The sequence below is a fragment of the Bos indicus x Bos taurus genome, chromosome 9 (genome assembly GCF_003369695.1).
Source record: "Bos indicus x Bos taurus breed Angus x Brahman F1 hybrid chromosome 9, Bos_hybrid_MaternalHap_v2.0, whole genome shotgun sequence".
NCBI classification, from domain to species: domain Eukaryota; kingdom Metazoa; phylum Chordata; class Mammalia; order Artiodactyla; family Bovidae; genus Bos; species Bos indicus x Bos taurus.
Window position 1 is genome coordinate 67,577,168 of NC_040084.1, and position 14,514 is coordinate 67,591,681.

Genomic DNA, 14,514 nt, shown 5'->3' on the forward strand with positions numbered 1-14,514 from the left:
GTTCAATTCTTTAGCAATTCACCCATATTGAAAGACTACCATTTGTCAGAAATGACGGTAAGCACTTAATTTTTGCAACATCCCCACATGTTATTTTTTAACATCAGTGTAATTTTTTAAAACCTGAGTTTAGATGATTTAAGTCACTACTCCAAGGTTCACCCTGACTATTCAACAGAGTTGTGGTTTGAACATAGGTCTGTCTTGTAAATATTACTTTCTTAACCTCTCCTCTGACTGTTAATCTGAAACACAAAGAGCAAACCTGGTTTCCCCAATATAGTCAACATTAGTTAATTCAATTCATTATTCATGAAAGTAAAAGACGCTTACTCCTTGGAAGGAAAGTTATGACCAACCTAGATAGCATATTCAAAAGCAGAGACATTACTTTGCCAACAAAGGTTCCTCTAGTCAAGGCTATGGTTTTTCCTGTGGTCATGTATGGATGTGAGAGTTGGACTGTGAAGAAGACTGAGCGCCGAAGAATTGATGCTTTTGACCTGTGGTGTTGGAGAAGACTCTTGAGAGTCCCTTGGACTGCAAGGAGATCCAACCAGTCCATTCTGAAGGAGATCAGCCCTGGGTGTTCTTTGGAAGGAATGATGCTAAAGCTGAAACTCCAGTACTTTGGCCACCTCATGTGAAGAGTTGACTCATTGGAAAAGACTCTGATGCTGGGAGGGATTGGAGACAGGAGGAGAAGGGGACGACAGAGGATGAGATGGCTGGATGGCATCACTGACTCGATGGACGTGAGTCTGAGTGAACTCCGGGAGCTGGTGATGGACAGGGAGGCCTGGTGTGCTGCGATTCATGGGGTCGCAAAGAGTCGGACACGACTGAGTGACTGATCTGATCTGATCTGATCTGATTCATTTACTTCTTCTGGGCTTAAAGCCCATGTTCCCTCAAGAAAGAATAAAGATAAGATGGGCTAAAAAAATAAAATGAAAAAAAATTTAATATATGTTAAGTCAATAGGTACATCGGAGAAGGCAATGCAACCCCACTCCAGTACTCTTGCCTGGAAAATCCCATGGATGGAGGAGGAGCCTGGTGGGCTGCAGTCCATGGGGTCGCTAAGAGTCGGACACGAGTGAGCAACTTCATTTTCACTTTTCACTTTCATGCATTGGAGAAGGAAATGGCAACCCACTCCAGTGTTGTACAGTAGGTACATACATTTTTTTTCCTCTGCTAACCATTGAGACTCTCTAAGATTTAAAACATTGTGATAGTTATGGTAGATTCTTATTCATCAGAGATTGCCAAGTGAAGTCCTTGCAGTCCCTCCATGCAGGTGAAAAGACACATTAACTGGCACTCAGATTTCTTCTTTGTATTTTTTTCCTAATGAGACTAATTGGAGACAGCTCGGCAGTGTGTTCTTCCTTTTAGACACTGAGTCCTGAATAGTTCTTATTGGACTTCCCAAATGAGAGCCTCCCCTTAGTGAGTTGCTGCTGCTGCTGCTAAGTCACTTCAGTCGTGTCCAACTCTGTGCCACCCCATAGACGACAGCCCACCAGGCTCCCCTGTCCCTGGGATTCTCCAGGCAAGAACACTGAAGTGGGTTGCCACTTCCTTCTCCAATGTGTGAAAGTGAAAAGTCAAAGTGAAGTTGCTCAGTCGTGTACGACTCCTAGTGACCCCATGGACTGCAGCCTACCAGGCTCCTCTGTCCTTGGGATTTTCCAGGCAAGAGTACTGGAGTGGGGTGCCATTGCCTTCTCCGCCTTAGTGAGTTAGGTTAATACAAATCCAACCTCTTTTTTCAGCCTCATTCATAATTTACATGTCATTTTATAAAATGAGACCAACCACCTGCCTTTCTGAAACTTGAGACTGAGCAAGAAAACCATTGTTTATTTAATAGTAAAGTTTTGTATTGGAAAACACAAAATTTGGATCTGTTTATGTCCTATTTGGGGCTCCCCTGGTGGCTGAGGTGGTAAAGAATCTGTAATGCAGGAGACCAGGTTCGGTCCCTGGGATGGGAAGATCCCCTGGAGAAGGGAATGGCAACCCAGTCCAGTATTCTTGCCTAGGGAATTCCATGGACAGAGAAGCCTGGTGGACTACAGTCCATGGGGTCACAAGAGTCTAGACTAGTAGTTAACACTGAGCAACTCATGTGATATTGAAAATAGATTATGAGTGGTGTAGTAAAATACATTACTCTCTTAAAGAACAGAAATTAAAATTAGTAGCTGTTGGCAAGATGTCATTCCATAAAGAGTGCCTGAAATATTTTATAAATATCAAATTCATGCTTTCTATTTATATTCAATATGTATGAAACATTAGGAATATATCAGCACTTATTTATAGTTACAAATTATCTAAAATATAAAATTTAAGATGATGCTTAAGCAAAGCACTGTGACTGTAGCTATTTTTCTCATCTTTAAAATTAGGGCATTAAGAGTATTCACTTCATAGAATAGAATTTCTGTGAACGTTGGATGAGATAATGAAGTCAAGACACAACATATTGTCTGCCATATAATGGATGTTGTATAGATAAAAGCTATTGTCCCATTATTACATATAGTAGTTTCAAAGCTTCCCGTTGTTTTTTAAAGAGATACACCATACTTGAACTATATTGAAAGTGAAAGTTAAGTAAAACTAACATTGCAAAAGCAATCATGAACTGTTTTTACCTCATAAGGTAAGCCTAGCTAAATATTATAACACACTAACTCTGTAAAATATGCACTTTCCAGACAGTTGGTAAAACCCAAGGTTTGAAGTCTTTTCCTACCTTAGTCTTGTTGTTGTTTAGTAATTCAGTTGTGTCAGACTCTTTGCGACCCCATGGACAGCAGCACACCAGACTTCCCTGTCCTTCACCAACTCACAGAGCTTGCTCAACTCCTGTCTGTTGAGTCGGTGATGCCATCCAACCATCTGGTCATCTGTCTTCCCCTTCTCCTCCTGCCTTCAATCTTGACTGACATCAGGGTCTTTTCCAATGAATTGGCTCTTGGCATCAGGTGGCCAAAGTATTGGAACTTCAGCTTCAGCATCAATACTTCCAAAGAATATTCAGGGCTGATCTCCTTTAGGACTGACTGGTTGATCTCCTTGCAGTCCAAGAGACTCTCAAGGGTCTTCTCCAACATCACAGTTTGAAAGATTCAATTCTTTGGCACTCAGTCTTCTTTATGGTCCAGCTCTCACATCCATACATGACTACTGGAAAAACCCTAGCTTTGACTAGACAGACCTTTGTTGGCAAAGTGATGTCTTTATATAGATTATTGTCTTTATTTTATTGAAGTGTTGTTGATTTATAATGTCAAGTTAGTTTCAGGTGTCCAGCACAGTGCTTCAGTTTATTGTTGTGGTTCAGACACTAAGTCATATCCAGCACTTTTGAGACCCCACAGACTGTAGCCCACCAGGCTCCTCTGTCCATGGGATTTCCCAGGCAAGAATACTAGAGTGGGTTGCCATTTCCTTCTCCAGGGGATCTTCCCAACCCAGGGATTAAACCTGCATCTCCTGCTTTGCAGGCAGATTCTTTACTACTGAGCCACCATGGAAGCCCATGATTCAGTTTATATATATATATATATATGTATAAAATACATATAAAATATGAATCTTTTTTATATTTTCCCTTACAGTTTATTGTTGAGTATAATTCCCTGTGCTATACAGTAGGTCTTTGTTTTAGTTATTTTATTTATACTATTACTTTTAGTAGCCAGCTGTTAGCAAGAATCTATCACAGTAATGCAGAGGCCTTCATATATTATCACTAGAACACTGCAGTACTTTTATACTCAAAGATGATTAGTAATACCAGTTAGTATATATGTTCCATATATATGAGAGCAGGGACAAAATAGTGGAAGTGGTTGATCACTGTAAAGAAAATGAGACTTTCTATAGTGAAAGATGATGAAAAACCGTCAGTTGACCTTCATTTGCTATTTAATGAATGAGGTTTTGTTTGTTAGACTTGTGATCACCCTCCATCCTAGCCTTTTAAATACCATCCTCCATCTGTCTCTATTTAATCCCCAAGTCCTAATTCCTATTCACAGACCAGTATGGCACAGTGGCAAAGAATCTGCCTGCCAATGCAGGAAAAACAAGAGACATGGGTTTGATCCCTGGGTTGGGAAGGTCCCCTAGAGTAGGAAATGGCAACCCACTCTATTATTCTTGTCTGGGAAATTCCGTGGACAGAGGAGCCTGGTGGGCTACAGTCCATGGGGTTGCAAAGAGTGGAACATGACCGATCACACACATACATGTCTACTATAGTTTTCTGTAATTAAACCAGGGCATGTTATTCAAATCCAGGCATCAGAGTAGCTATAAAAGTAATTTCTGTTCACACTCCTTTCACCTTTTTCACACCTATTTTGTTTGAGAAACATGTTTTGAGTTTCTTGTTGCCAGTGTCCTTGACCTACGTTCAGGCTAAAAATGTAGAACAGCAACTATCATTGATTCCAGATGATTTTCTTACTGGCTGTCAAGTCTCAGTAGTTTGTGTATCATGTTGCAAAAGCCATTCCATTAATAGATTAAGGAGTTGTGTTGTTGAACTGTCATACAGAAGAGGTGGATCACTATTTAATTTTCAGTCAGGCTTTGTGAGTAAATGCTATTTGATTACAATTTTCACTCTGAAAGATCCAGGAAGTTGATTAACCTTGAAGGAAAATTGATCACAATTCATTAAAGTTAGAAGTCTTATAAATGAGATAGTCTAGTCACCTTCTCCTATTTTATGGTATCTCTGAAACACACCATCTCCTAACGCAAGGAAGCATGCTATTATGAAGTGTTTATAGAGGCTTTGAATTCTGGCTGGCCACATGAAAGTTGTGTGACATTTGATTTGTTAACTTTTCTAAGTCTCATTTCACTATCCATAAAATCCTTGTGCATTAGGTGACAAGTCTAAGCATAAAAAATTCTAGCCATTCTTATCATCATGGTTATCATTTGACTATTTTTTTCAAAAGCATGATATTTTGTGCAGCTCCTCCATTTCTGATGAGATATGCTAAATTCTGGGTTTTTTAATAATTAATTCTAGGCTCTTCAAGTCACAGAAAACCCCTTTTATAATCACCTTATATTTTCTCTTCTCTTTAAGTCCTTCAAATACATTATTTATGGATTTGTAAACACTGTGACTGTAGCTATTTTCCTCATCTTTAAAATTAGGGCATTAAGAGTACTCCATAGAATTTCTGTGAACGTTGGATGAGATAATAAAGTCAAGACACAACATATTGTCTGCCATATAATGAATGTTGTGTAGATAAAAGCTATTGTCCCATTATTACGTGTAATAGTTTCAAAGCTTCCCTTTGTTTTTTGAAGAGATACACCATACTTGAACCATATGGAAAGTGAAAGTCACTCAGTCATGTCAGACTCTTTGTGACCCCATGAACTATACAGCCCATGGAATTCTCCAGGCCAGAATACTGGAGTGGGTAGCTGTTACCTTCTCCAGGGGATCTTCCCAACCCAGGGATCGAACCCAGGTCTTCTGCATTGCAGGTGGATTCTTTACCAGCTGAGCCACAAAGGAAGCCCAAGAATACTGGAGTGGGCAGCCTATCCCTTCTCCAGCAGATCTTACCAACCCAGGAATTGAACTGGGGTCTCCTGCATTGCAGGCAGATTCTTTGCCAACTGAACTATCAGGGAAGCCCAAGAACCATATTGAACTTATTTTAAATATATATTTATGTACATAATTTTATTTAATATTTATATACCTCACAACTTGTCACATGAATAAATTATCAGCCTCATCCAAAATCTACAGAAAATCTTTCCCTCTATTCAAAGAACTAACAGGCAAAAGAAAAAGCCTTTTTAATGGATTTGAAGCCACAGTCTTATTTTAGAAGATATTTATCTGTAAATAATATAGAATAACTGAATTCATTTAATAAGTCTCAAATAAATGCTAATATAAAACTTTCTTCTTGAAAAGGAAAGAGAGAAACATAAAATCCATACCCAGAAACTTTCCTGGTGGTCCAGTGTCTAAGACTCCTTGCTCCCAAGTCAGGGGGCCTGAGTTCAGTCCCTGGTCAGGGAACTAGCTCCCACGTGCACAAAGCTACATGCTGCAACTGAAAGATCCCATGTGCTGCAACTAAGACCCAGCACAGCCAAATAAATAAATTTTAAAAAATTTTTAATCCATATATAACAGACAAGCAATGGCCTTAATGTAGAAGAACTAAATTAAAACACACATTAACACACAGCTTTTTTCTTTTGTTAGAAATGTGTATTTACTCATTTTATCCCTATTTGCTTAGAGTGGACAGTTTGTGTATCTTTACCTAAAATTGGTTAATAGGTTTGGCCTTTTTGAAAATATGCAGTACTCTCATTTCAGCTTCAGATTATTTGGTTTGGATGTAGTGGGTGAATTTTTTGTGACAGTAAGCCAGTGCTTATTATGCATGGGGGACTCTAGTAGAAATGCAATATTTTGTACTAATTGCTAACGGAACGATCTGTAATTTTAGCTGCATGATTTGCCCCTTATATGTGCCCAGCTATAACAATCTGAATTTAGTACTGCATTTGTTAATATTAGACACAAATTTATCCTGACACTTTCATAGGCAAAGCCTCAGAAACATTTAGTCATGTAAAATATAATCATAGTCTTAAAATATTTGCTTTTTGCTCCCATGCATTTCAGGCAGAGTCTCATTTTATAACTTATCTCTATTGCTTAACAGGAGAATGGTTTGGAGAGGTTCCTTGGGAATCTTGATTATATGATAGGTGTTATGAGTAGTTACTGCACCCTTATCAAAGAACAGTGTTTATGTAATGTGAATACTCCTTGTCTCTATACACACTTCAGATCTTCCCTATCATACTGAATTAAATGTGGTTTTAATTTGCATCCCATTTCCAGTGTTTGTTGCCAGACATTTCAGACTTTTTGAGGACAAATGAAAGTAGCTTGTGGTGTAAGTTAAATATTTTGTGTCAGGATAAAATTAGCAAACCATTATGTAAAGGGCACGTTTCCCCATGTGTTTGTCTTATAACTGCATGAACTAGACTTGTACAGAAGCTTTGAAAAAACCCCATAGCTGTCGTATTCATAAGTCTTTCTGACCCATTTGGATATGTGTTAGTATATTACTTGGAGCATACTATAAAACTTAGCCTTCACTTATGGAAATGTGCTTGTACTTTGTTCCCCCAAAAGCAAATACAGAGAGCATAAGACATAGTGTAATAATAGACCTTTGGACACAGAGACATAAAATGGAATTATGAGTCCTTGAAAGAGCAATTAAATACATTTTCATTTCAACAACGGAAGATGAGGAACCAAAACAGATGGACAGGGGGTAGAATAAATGAGAGAAAAATCCGTATTCATCATGCCTCTTGGCATTCTAGTTCACCAATTTAGTCTGCAGTGTTTTACAGTAAATCAGATCTAGTTCTGCATTCCAGCCCCTGATTTATGCTTGTATGAAGTAAAAACTGAAATTACTGAGAAAACTTTCCCCTGGAAGTTTCTGGAACCATCAGTGAGGAGCCTCAAGCCATACCATTATCAATGAGCTGACTCAATTCCTCTTAGCAATGGGTAGGTTATAAATTCTAAATAAGTTAGAGAAAGAACTAGCAATGTATTCTGAAGAACACCCTACCCTAAAAAGCATAGTGAAATGTCATATTATCAAGTATCTTTCAAGATCTTGAAAGTGAAAAAGAGCACCCTGCTTGCTTCTATCCTGAGAACATCTGCCCAAAATACGTGTTCACTAGAGGTTGAATGGGACTTTTAAAATGGTGATAACTCTGTGATCTTCTCCAAAATATTTTTTTCCCTCCTTTCACAAAGATAGTAGTAAACAAATATTTGTTGATTGCTTACTATGTGCAAGACACTTTCTTAGGCACTGTGACTGAAGCTGATTAAGGTCCCTTCTCTGGTGATAGAGAAACAATATAAAAATGCCTAAAATGAAAAGATAGCTTATACATGCATGAGTGTTAAGATAATAAGACAAAGGGAATACAATAGTGATGTGTGAGGACAGTAATTTCAGAGTCATCAGGGCTGACTCCTCCAAGGAAGTAACACTTGAGCCCTGGCCCTGATTCTCCAGGAGTCACATAGGTGAAGATGAAGAAAGAAGTGTTCTCGACAGAGGAGACAGCAAGTAAAATGACCTCTTTCTTCCAAACCCTATCTCCCTTTAGGATAGAGAATCTGTAGTTTGTCATCTGGCCCAGTGGTTCTAAACTCTGCTATAGGATAGAATCATCGGGTATCTTTTAAATGTACTGATGCCTGGGCCTTACCACAAACCCATCAAATCAGAGTCTCTGGAGGTGGCTAGGGGAAACACTAGACATCTGTATTTTTGTAAATGGCCACGATTCGAATATGCAGCAAGATGGAGAGCCACTGACCCACAGCAATGCATCTCAAACATTAACATGCAGAGATCACATGGGAATCTTTCTGAAATGCAGATTCTGATTCACTGGATCTGGGATGGGGCCCAAGATCCTAATAAGCTCCCAGGTGATGTGATACAAGTAGTTATCCAACGTGTGGTGCCCAGAACCAAAGAATTAATATTCACCTGGAAGCTTGTTAGAAAACACATGCTTAGTCAGAGAATCAGAAACCAGACCATTCAATCACCTCTCAAATCAGAAATGCTAGGGGTATGGCCCAGCCTTCTGTGATTTAAGAAAGCCCTTCAGCTGCCTCTGAAACCCATTCAAGTTTGAGGACTAAACTGGGTCTTGGTGTTCAGACAGAGTCAATTTGGTACCTAACTGTGTTCCATGATTGGTTCTCGTTTACAGGCCTGTTGAAACTTCTCAAGCACTTACCATTGAGCTGAGGGCTTGAGGCCGCAGCCTTCTCTTCCTTTTACTTAGTTTCCATTTAAAGCAAATCCTCTCTCATTCTGGGTAGAAGAGAAAGAGATCCAGCTCTAGTTTGTCAGACCTCACTTCTTGCTTCCAAAGCCTCTGTGTTCACTCAGCTTGCCAGGCACCAGGAGCTTAGAGCACCCTGCAGGTGACGTTCCACATTTACCGGCGTCACCTGCAAAGAGCTGATACATTATAGCCCTGCTAGGGCAGTTTAGTCCCTGTGAAGGGATATTGTGACTCATGTCTAACTGCCATCCTATCAAAAAATCACTCTCTGTACCACTTCTTTGTTTACAAGCATCAGTTAATGGTTTTCTCTCCATTGGGCAGCTCAAGGGAGTTTAGTTTAGAGAACTAATTGAATCCTTGCCAGTTTGGGGCATGAGGCAAAGCAGCTCCAGATCTCAGTATTTTTCATGGTATGTATTTTCCTCTCTTTTAACATGTGTGTAGTTTTGATACCTCCATATGCAGAATGTAAGCTAGAAATTGTATCTATATGCTGATCGCTTATGGTGAACAATGTCAGATTCGTGATCTCCAAAGAAGATCTGGCTTCAGGATCAGGGATCAGGCTTGATCACTCAAGATCTTTTGTATAGACAGAGTTTTATTAAAGTATAAAAAGGGACAGAGAAAGCTTCTGACATAGACATCAAAAGGGGTATGGAGAGTGCCCCACTTGCTAGTCTTAGCAAGAGAACTATATACTTTTTCAGTTGATTATTACAGTAAATCAAAAGAATGTCTCAGGATTGTAAGGGTCTTACCAGACCCACTCCAACAATATACAATTTAAGATAACAGGATTAGAACTAACAATAGAAAGATCTTCCCAGACCCATTCCCACAATTTACATTTTAAGATGACAGGATTAGTCAGAAGATTCTCAAGAAGGAAAAACATGTCCTCAAGCAGGCTACATTGTTGTTATATAATCACTGGTACAAAGTTTAAGGAAAAACGTCCTTGAGCAAGATGAGTTGTTTTGTTACACAATCATCAGCTCTGGGCTTAAAGAAAAAAACATTTGTCATTTTCTCCTCCTCAAGATCCCCAGACCCCTTTCTCCTCAGGGACCCTGGACTTCTTATCAACCTACCTAAGAACTGACTCTCTCAATACATGGATACATATCATACATATGGTAGCACATGCTTCTTGGCATGGAGAAGCTACACCTCATTTCTCCGATGGGCAAAGAGTGAAAAAAAAAATTGAACTAAAAATCCAAACTGAATAGGTACATTTTATAGTCTCCAAAAGAATCAACATATTTTAATTTTAGAAATTGTACTATTTATGAGTTAGTGTGATAGTGGTGAAGAAACTTTTTTTTTCTTTCTACTACCATCCAGACCCCTTCCACCCATACCAACTTTGAATAGTTCCTCTTTCTAATCATTGAAAAAATACATAGGTGAACACTAGCACTCTTTGCTACTTCAAGAATAACATTTTCCTGACTTTCGGCAGTTATTTATCCACAAGACAGGGTTAGGTTAATCATCAAAGTAGAAATCTGTGGGACTGCATCCAGTCGTGAGTGATAATGCACTGAGTGACTAAAGAGGAGTAGTTGGCAAATACGTAAGTAAGTAAGTGAATAAGTAAGTAAATAAATAGATTTCATCAGGAGGGGAAATAAAACCACAAATTTTAAAGAGAAAAGTTCTTTTGACTTGTTAAAAAAACTCCTTATCAATAGAAGTTAAGCTAAAGAGTCATACAGTTTTTGCATATTTAACACATGAAGTATGTGGAGACCCAATTGCTACAGATTCTCCACAGCTCTATCTAAGGGACCAATCTATACATTTTTAGATTCCAAAGCATATTTTATTCCCAGTTACAGATTTTCTGTACACTGATCAGGTGGCATTTCTGGGGTATTTATAAATGCTGTATTCCAGGTCTTACATCTTCTTTAATACTTAGGCAATGTACTCATTTCCTCTCAAAATCCATTGGCTCCTCTTCTCTGGTTCCTCAGTTTATATCATCATCCACATCTCAGGTTCTGGGTGACAAACGTGTCTGCTCTTTTGTTGTTGTTTTCATCTTTTAAAAGTGTTAATTATCTGAGATGAGAAACATCATCTTTCTCAGAAGGATACTTAGCCCATAAAATATTTCATAGCTGAAATCTTTGCACATCTGTCTGGGATGCTTAGCAGAAGTCAATATTCTTTGCCATTTCCCTTTCACAGTTTGTGGAGATGAATGCACCGGCCTTCTTCTCGGTGACTTGGCTCGCCTGGAGCAGATGGCCACAAGCATCAACCTCACTGGCCCGCTGCCCGCTCCATATAAAATTCTGTATGGCCTTGAAAATATGACTCAGGAACTCAAGGTAGGTTGGAGCGGTAACAGCAAAAGTTGGGATAAAAGATGACAGAAGCTTCCCCAGGGGGAATTGCCCTAATTGGTAAATGCACTTCCCACTGTCCCAAATTAAGGCAGGCTACTGTTAGAGAAATTCAGAGGCTTTCTAAACCAATGTTTTTCAAACTTGAGAACTACAATTTACTGATTGGTCTTAAGGGAAAAGAGGCTCATGTACCCTCAGTGTTTGGCCTAAATCAATTTTATTATGTTCGTTAAATATGTGCAAACATAAAATCAGATATGAACTCCTTATACTTAATAGCTCTATAAAATCAAAACAAATTAATTCTTTCAAAAGTCTTAAAAACCAATGAAATTCAAATTAAAAACATTAATATAAAGTAACATGATTTTTGCTGAATGCAAATTGCTACTTACAACAAGAGTATGATACTGACTACTTCCACGCAGGTTCTTTCATCAGCATGTGACATGTGGTAACTCAATTCTACCTTTCCACAATTTGAACTAGAGAATTCCTTGTGAGAGGACCTGAAATGACATTTGGCATCATTTGACAAGTTTGCATGATTTATATGCTCAGTCTGCCCTGTGATCAAACAGGCATGCAAATGTAGGTGCTGAGATCTGGTGGTTGTGTGAATCTCTCAGGTTCCCAACCGAGGTTCCAGAAATGCTTTCATTAACATTTAAGTGTACTATCAAAATGAAAACACAAGGTGAAAATTTTGTACTGGAGAATGAGGAGATATTTGAAAGTACTTCAACAGGAACTATTTTTGTTGCAGAGGAAACCCCATTCTAAGACACTAACTACTTTCAGTAGTTAATGAGATAAGGCAGAAATGTTAAGGAAATTGAGGTTGTTTCATCTGATTTAAAAAAAAAGATGAAAGGTAACAACTTATATACTATCGAAAGTCTGGAATGCCCAGTATTGTACTTGGTTCTCTGAGGGTTTCACAACCCCTAATGCATGCAGTACTACCTTTAGGAAGGTTAGGGTCTAAATGGTTTAAAAAAATAATTAAACAATTAGCAAAACTATTACCATGAGCTTTATAGGCATTTGACATACAGTAGTAGTCAAGATCGGAGAAATAGATAAGATCCAGAGTAAGCAGGGAAAATATATCATTAATGAAAGTGTAATTTGTTTTAGAACTTGAAAGATAGAAACAATTTCAACAGGCAGAGAATTATTGGTAAGACTGGAGGAGAAAGTCTAAGATTTATTCATTAGGCACTGGCAGACACTCTTCTAGGAAATACATTCTTTAATTCAGACCACAGCTTTTAAAGTAAGTATTATTATCCCTATTTACTAGAAGAAGAAACTAATCATAATGATAGCAAGAATAGGTAGCATGTATTGATGAGTATATCTGTGCTAGGCAATTGACTAAAGTCTTACATGAATTATCACACATAGACTGCCAAAAATCCAAGAAGTAGGAAAGGAGTAATGTATTATCTACATCTTTCTCACATAGTCAAGCAGGGACACTGAGTCATAGAGAAGTTTCAAGTGCAGCAAAAGGTCACATGGTTGCTAGGTACAGAGCTGAGATCTGAAAAGAGTCAGTGTAACTGTACGGCCTGAGACAATGACACCCCCTTTACACAGCTCAGAGGGGAAACAGCTCAGTCCACCATTGGTGAGATCTCTCTGACGCCCAGCCCATCCATACATACTCTTGCCTCTGAATCTACGAGAGCCATGTGCACAGAGGCAGAAGTGTGAATGAGCAAGATCTGTCTTGGAGACATTAGAAGTCAGATCTGCTAGTGAAAGATAAGACTGGAGGCTTTAGTGAGGCTGGGTGGTATGAAGGACAACTTTGAAAGCCAGGCAGAGGAATCTGAGTTTACTTTAGAGGCCTAGCATTCAGGAATACAAAGAGTTCTAATAAAGAAACTGCTGACCAGTTGTTATATATGGGAAGAACACAAAGACAGAAAATTGAGCTAGAGAAGCAAATGCTTCAGTGGGACATAAAAAAATTTAAAGTAATAACTTATGCAATGAATGAATTTCTGAAGGGCCCTCTGAAAGACATTCCAATCTGTAGACCTCAACCAAGCCAGAGGGTTCAATTACCTGTTTCCTTATGGCTGGGTGTTGGTGAGAATTATTTGATTTTCCTTAAATTCCAGTCTTTCTTGGTTCTGTGTTCCTCTTCCATTGTTTAATATCTGGAATCTCATTTTAATATTATAAATCATTAAGCAAGTTAGATATACCCTTTGTTTGGTTCCTTTAACTGTGTCAGTGCTCCCTGGGTTCCAGTCACAGATGACCTGGAACACACATGTGATAGAACAAAGCTGGATTCACTAACTTGATGCCACAAAGGACACTGCACAGCATGTGGGGTTTGGGTGTGTCTCAGTAACAGGGCATTAAGAATCACTCAGGGTATTGGGGTTTATGCTAAGGAATTGGGGAGCAGTTTCAAGGAAACAGAGGTTTGTATTGGATTGGGTGCTCATAGGAAGTGGAAATAATTCTGTAATTAAGTATTCTAATGAATCTTATCTAGAAGGAAGGAAGAAAAAGAGAAGTTAAAGCTACAGTTAGTGAGGAAGCAGTGGTCACTCATATTAGCCAGAAAATGGGATTCAGGGTATTTTTGTGATCTGCACAGAGACCATGATTTTATCTGCGTTTAGACAAGATTATGGAGTGGTCTCATTTTTTGTTTCATTCATCACTGTCACAGAGTGATCCCATCTACTGTTAGTGTTGTGAGATTGATAATGTTCAGTAGGAGGGAAAATGTACCAGCTGTGAGTACCAGGCCAGCTCCTACAACACTGACACCATGCAGTTAGTTAGCGCCCAGCCAGGTCCTCTGTCAGGGCTCCTGTCCTCAAAGAAAGAAGTGAGAAGCCTATAAACTGTATCTCGGTGACTAATATAGGGGCCTTAAAGATTCAGACACGGCTCATCTTGACTCTGCTTCTTACTGGCTATGCGATCTTGTATATGCTTTTAGGTCTCTTCAAGCCACAGTTTTCTGCCTACAAAATGAAGTAGCATTTTTATCTCACAGAGCTGTTGTAAGAACTAAATGAAACAACGCAAAACAAAAAGACCTGGCACGTAGTAATGTCTTAGACCGCAGCAGTTTGTGTTATTTGCCAGGTTATTCTGCACAGTGCTTTGTGTATAAGTGCCCAGTTGAAATAGTTCCTCTCTTCTTTGAAGGTGAGAAGGCTAAGTTCTTTGT

At 38.8% G+C, this 14,514-nt stretch overlaps 1 protein-coding gene across 6 annotated transcripts in view; it reads left to right on the top strand.

Annotated features, from left to right (window-relative positions):
• LAMA2 (laminin subunit alpha 2) overlaps positions 1-14,514 on the top strand; it is a 693,105-nt gene that overhangs the window by 511,660 nt on the left and 166,931 nt on the right. For all 6 annotated transcript variants that reach the window (XM_027551500.1, XM_027551497.1, XM_027551499.1 and 3 more), the window contains one exon: positions 11,143-11,285. In XM_027551500.1, coding sequence (XP_027407301.1) covers positions 11,143-11,285 — 143 coding nt within the window. The remainder of the gene's footprint in view (positions 1-11,142; positions 11,286-14,514) is intronic.